Source organism: Hordeum vulgare, chromosome 7H (genome assembly GCF_904849725.1).
Source record: "Hordeum vulgare subsp. vulgare chromosome 7H, MorexV3_pseudomolecules_assembly, whole genome shotgun sequence".
Taxonomy (NCBI): Eukaryota; Viridiplantae; Streptophyta; class Magnoliopsida; order Poales; family Poaceae; genus Hordeum; species Hordeum vulgare.
Genome location: NC_058524.1, coordinates 442,135,337 through 442,141,202, shown reverse-complemented (window position 1 = coordinate 442,141,202; position 5,866 = coordinate 442,135,337). Strand labels below are relative to the sequence as shown.

At 54.0% G+C, this 5,866-nt stretch overlaps 1 protein-coding gene across 1 annotated transcript; it reads left to right on the top strand.

Moving 5' to 3' along the window:
• Positions 1-3,314: 3,314 nt before the first annotated feature.
• On the top strand, positions 3,315-4,691 carry LOC123409961 (peroxidase 70-like). The gene is made up of 2 exons (XM_045102832.1): positions 3,315-3,679; positions 3,761-4,691. The coding sequence occupies exons 1-2, from the start codon at positions 3,470-3,472 to the stop codon at positions 4,520-4,522; spliced, it is 972 nt and encodes a 323-aa protein (XP_044958767.1). The 5' UTR covers positions 3,315-3,469; the 3' UTR covers positions 4,523-4,691.
• The last annotated feature ends 1,175 nt before the right edge of the window (positions 4,692-5,866 follow it).

Sequence of the window (5,866 nt, the reverse complement as noted above, 5' to 3'; positions counted from 1 at the left end):
GTAATTGGCCGGAGAGGTGTCTCGGTCATGTCTCCATTCCTCCCGAACCCGTAGGGTCTACACACTTAAGGTTCGATGGGGCTAGGGTTATAGGGAATTGTTATACGAGGTTATCGAAGGTTGTTCGGAGTCCCGTATGAGATCCCGGACGTTACGAGGAGCTCCGAAATGTTCCGGAGGTAAAGATTGATATATAGGATGGATGGGTTTGGATGCCGAAAATGTTTCGGGCACCGCCGGCAAAGTGCGGGGACCACCGGAAGGGTTCCAGAGGCCCACCGGGAGAGGCCACGAGCCCTAGGAGGCTACATGGGCCACATGTGAGAGGGAACCAGCCCCTGGGTGGGCTGGTGCACCCCCCACACCCAGCCCATGGCGCCTAAGAGGGGGAAGGGGGAACCATAGCGCAGGTGGGCCTAAGGCCCACCAGGGGGTGCGCCACCCCCTCCTCCCCTCCTGGCCGCCACCCCTCCCCCCATCTAGGGCTGCCCCCCCCCTCAAGGGGGAAACCCTAAAGGGGGGCCACCCTCCCTTCCCCCTATATATAGCGGGGGTTTTGGCCATTGGAGACACGGTTTTCCATCTCTCTCTCGGCGCATCCCTGCTCTTCTTCTTCCTCCTCTCCCACGGTGCTTGGCGAAGCCCTATCGGGAGACCTTGTTTCTCCATCGACACCACGCCGTCGTGCTGCCGGAGATCTTCCCCAACCTCTCCCTCCTCCTTGGTGCGGGAGACGTCACCGGGCTGTACGTGTGTTGAACGCGGAGGTGTCGTGGTTCGGCACTAAATCGGAATCACACCGCGATCTGAATCGCCGCGAGTACGACTCCATCAACCGCGTTCTAGCAACGCTTCCGCTTAGCAATCTTGAAAGGTATGAAGATGCACTCTCCCCTCTCTCGTAGTTGGTATCTCCATAGGAAGATCTGAATATGGCATAGGAAAATTTTGAATTTATGCTACGTTACGCAACAGCCGGTGGGTGAATGAATGGATCCCCCTCTATGCAGTAACCTAGCCTCTATATATAGTGGCGGCCCCAATGCTCTTCCGTTATCGTTTTGGCGGGAAGGGATCCCACAATGGCCAATTTTAAAGGGGGACAGGGGAACGGGCTTCCCTTGTCCAAAAGTAGTCTTCGCCTACAAAGTGGTTGTCAACGCAGCATGGACGGGTCCAGGGATGAAGTCCGTCCTGCAGGCGGGCGGCGGTGGCCTTGTTGCACCAGAATGGAAACCTTTGGGAGATGCCTTCGAGACCTGTGTGCGTCCTCGCCCCCTTTGCACCAAAGGGGGAACTGCACCGTTCTGCTGTCTACTACTCGCCTGTCCTTCCCCCGCGTCATCCTTGACTCCCGAGGCCAGTTCTCGCCTCAAAATATCTGCCGCTCCGGGGGGTCCTGAGGAGGCCCCCTGCGGATCTTGATGATGTTCCTCCTCGCGAGGCTTGGTCCCTCATGAGGGCCTTGCCTTGAGCGGTGTCTGCCCTGTTGATTTTTGGTTGATGAAGTGGGCCAACCCTGGGCTGCACGCAGGCAGGTCTGGGTACCCCCATTCCCAGAATGTCGGCAGTCATTGAAGCACCACTTCCACCAGTTGAACCCAAAAAAATCAGCCGATTCCAGCTTCAACGTCGACACACCTAGCAATCCCCATAACCGTTTGACCCCATCTTCATCCATAGTTCTATCGCGGATGCACTCTCTTTCCAGCATCCCCAAGCGCCAATTATAGCAAAAAGCAACACGAGTTGTAACAAAAAAAAGCATCGTCGGTTTGTGCTCCCCGTCGGTGGTTGCAGCTTTCGGCGTAGATCATCGCCATGCCTGTCTCCAAGAACTCCAGCGACGGTGAATCCGGTTATATTAGGGGGCTATGCTGGTTGTAGCATCACGCAAGTTGATTGTAGCATCGCGCATATCACAGCTAATCCACGCATTCTTGTAACAAAAAAGGCTCCAATGGTAGCTTTTGCCATAGCCGGTTGTAGCAAAAACAACATTGTCGTCGCCGTCGGGGTTGCAGCATCATCGTGAAGAATGTACCAAATGACGTCACCGATGGTAGCAATTGCACACATCGGTAGTACCAGAAACTGAGACATCGGTAGTACTAAAAACTGATATGGTTGGAGCAAAAACTATGCCACCGCCGTCACAGGTCTTGCTCTCACCCTATTTGGTTGTAGAAAATTCTGCCACGGGTCATAGCTCCTTCATCGCCTAGTTCGAACATCTCACATCAACGGTTGCAACACCCCCACGCGATGTCGGTTGAACCGGGTTCACTCCGGCCGCGCACCAGTGTCGTGTGAGCTCATCGTTTGTACCGACCATGGCTGCACGCAGTCGTTTCCCGCCCAGCACCAACAACTAATGGGAGCAGGGATGCACAAGGGTGTGTGTGCTTGGGGATGGAGCAGCTTTGGTAAGGGTCCTCTAGGGTGGCGGCTCTAGGGTTGACGAGGGCCATGGCGGAGGAGTGCGAGCTGCTTGCGGGAGAGCGCGCGGATGACAAAGGCCATGGGGAGAAGGTGAGGAAAGTGCGTGGGTGGATATGGAGTGGTTGCGGGGCCGTAAGAACATCTCCAACAGTCGCATAAAAAATCCACGCCACTGTAGCACTTTTAATGGATCGGGATCAACATTGTTTTAGCACACGCCCAAAAACACGAGCTCAAAATATGCAGCGCACGATAGCATTTTTCAGTGCGTGTCTAAAACTATTTAGCATGTGCAGTATTTTACAACATCTGTTGAAGCTGTTCGACGCCAAAAAATAAATTTTTAATCGCGCAGAGCTTTCTTTTGAAAACGTGTTGGAGATGCTGGAAAAAAAGGGTTGGTTGGGCTAGGTGTGAAACGTTTTTCTTTTCTTTTTGTTTTTGTTCTTGAAGCTGATGATTTTGTACTCTTGGTCCGTCGATGGTTTCTTTTTCAAGCTGGTGGTTTTGTACTCTTCGTCACTTTGTTAATTCAAAACAGGCTCTTGTTGAGCCTCTTTTGTAAGAGATGCTTAAATGGTTTTTTGCAGCCATCTGTGGTTCGGTGTGGTATTGTGATTGATGCCGTGCGTGTGACTTGGCTGGTAAAATGTCAGCAAGAAGACACTACGGACTAAGCAAAAGCGCGTCTTCATTTGTGGCGATACATACTGAATCAGGTCGTCCCATTTCGAATCCGTAGGGAGCCAAAGAGGCCGAGTGAACCTCCCGTCCCAATATGCATCATCGCATCGGTGCATCATACTACATGTCACATCACCGACGCTCGCGCGCGCACAGGCACAGCGCACTACCTACATGAGTGCCGCATCGTAACCACCGTACAGTACAGTACAAAACAGAGGAATATCTCTCTTTTGCTATGCTAGATCGCGCCCGCACTTGCACCCCAGCTCGTGAGCAGACCAGGCTTGTGAGCAGAGTTTGAACAAACACAAGACTTGTGAGCAGAGCAGGGAGGCTTGCAATGGCGTCCATCAAGTTCATTCCATGCTCTCTCCTCGCCCTGGTCGTCCTCTTCTCCGCCGCCGACGGGCAGCTCCGCCCGGACTTCTACGCCGCCACCTGCACCAACTTGGCCAGCATCGTGCGCGGCGCCATGGTCACGGCCGTCAGCGCCGAGCGGCGGATGGGCGCGTCCGTGCTGAGGCTCCACTTCCACGACTGCTTCGTGCAGGTACGCACCGATAAACTTTTCTGCTCGTCCCGGTTGGCTGGCTCCGTACTCACAAGATCGACTCATTCTGTAACGTGTCAGGGGTGCGACGGCTCCGTACTCTTGAATGACTTGCCGCCCTTCGTCGGCGAGAAGTCGGCCGCCAACAACCTGAACTCGCTCCGTGGTTTCGACGTCATCGACGGGATCAAGGCGAGCGTGGAGGCCGCGTGCCCCGGCGTCGTCTCGTGCGCCGACATCCTCGCGCTCGCCGCAAGGGACGGCACCGTCCTGCTCGGCGGGCCGACGTGGGCGGTGCCGCTCGGCCGGCGGGATTCCACCAACGCCAGCTTCAACCTGGCGAGCGTGGACCTCCCGGCGCCGTCCGCCAACGTCAGCGACCTCATTGCGGCGTTCGGTAGGAAGGGCTTCACACCGCGGGAGATGGCCGCGCTCTCCGGGGCGCACACCGTCGGCTTCGCGCAATGCCGGAGTTTCCGGGAGCGTCTCTACAAGGATGGCAGTGTTGACCCCGTGTTCGCCGACAAACTCAAGGCGAACTGCCCCGCCTCGGGGCCCGCCGGCGACAGCTTCTTGGAGCCGTTGGACGTGCTGACGGCGAGCGTGTTCGACAACAATTACTACCACAACCTCGCCGTCCGGCGTGGTCTGCTACACTCGGACCAGGAAATGTACAGCGGCACCGGGACGGAATATCTGGCTGGAGTGGTGAACCAGTACAGGGGCAGCAGCACTCTATTCTTCGCGGAATTCGCAGCTGCCATGGTAAAGATGGGCAGCATCGATCCTTTGACCGGAGCCGCCGGACAGGTAAGGGCTAAGTGTAGGTTCGTCAATCACTGATCAACTGGACTACAAATCGTTCGTTCCACATGAACCACTAGTATCTATGTAAGCAATTTGTTGCCAATGACAACCGGAAGATGGACGGGCCATTGTTAAATCAACTGATGGTATTTTGATGAAAATAGCGTTATATGATAATCTATCAGTGGTTATCTTGTTTGCACCACCTCTTGTCTCTTGAGCATAAGACTTCGATTATTGTGACACTGTTCTAAGCTCTCACCTCTGTCACTTGGTTCCGGCCTTCGAGGGCACGGCCGACTGCGGTTTCGAGATCTTGATGCTGAATAAAAAAAGGATAGGATTAAGAATTCCACCAGTGTACAGTACAGTACCATCAACATGCCCTCAATTTGACAGTAGAGTGATGGCCGAACATCGATTAGCAGTTTACATTCGTTTCTCTGAACATTTCATACAACACTTTTTGCTTCGGGGCCGAGGGAAGCGGTGATTGCGGATCGGCGATCGCGATGATTTGACCGAGGCCGCCGGCCGTCCTGACGGGCTACGGTGAATCCATTTCTGTGGGAGCCGACATCTCCTTTCCTTGTTACAAAGCCTCGACCGGCTTGATGCTATCACCCATGCCATGGCTATGCATCCCATAGCCCAGGAGGATCCAATGATCTCCTCATCTCTGCCTCAGGCCATTGTAACAGGCTCCCCGCCATGCTTGCTATCTGCAGATCCTCAAACTTCGAAATCCACAGATGCCTTTGCTGTGGCTCTGAATTTGAATTTTGGCAAAAAATCAGTTCTCCCGTGGCCTTTTCTTCAGGACAAGGTGCCAGAGAATATTTGATCAAAGGTTTACTCTCAAGGAAATTGCTGGCCTGCATGGGCTCCTCTCAGCAAGACATGATTTGGGATCCATTCATCGTTTTCTCAGACCAAACTAGACTAACTCTTCAGTCCACAGGTTATCTGCAGAGGAGGCTCAAGAGCTAAAGGAGCTAGTGCAGACTGCTTTCTCACTCGAGCATATTGCAGAGAAGTTTGCCTGCTACGCTGCCACCACTACAGTTCCAGATTCTACTCTGTTCAACAGGGTTCAAAGCTCTCTGCCTCAGAAGAACCAGAGTGGTGCAGTCCACTGCGCAGAGGGCCTGCCTCCAAACACGTCCCGTGTCGCCCATAGGCTGTCGGTTTTCATAGATTGTACTGGCCAAATCAGAAAACGGATACACATTCCAGCCAACCACCAGAGTCCAGGGGAGCTCCTATTCGCCGCATTATGCGGCAAAATAACATTGCGTCGCATGAGATGGGATTCGAACTACAGAATTCCCACATGTTCATGAGTCCGGATAATCAGTCCACCTATTGAACATCGTTGAC

Excerpts from the sequence above, each read along its gene's own strand:
- LOC123409961 (XM_045102832.1), top strand. The coding sequence starts at position 3,470 with ATGGCGTCCATCAAGTTCATTCCATGCTCTCTCCTCGCCCTGGTCGTC. Across the intron at positions 3,680-3,760 it reads TCCACGACTGCTTCGTGCAG|GGGTGCGACGGCTCCGTACT; the intron begins GTACGCACCGAT and ends GTAACGTGTCAG.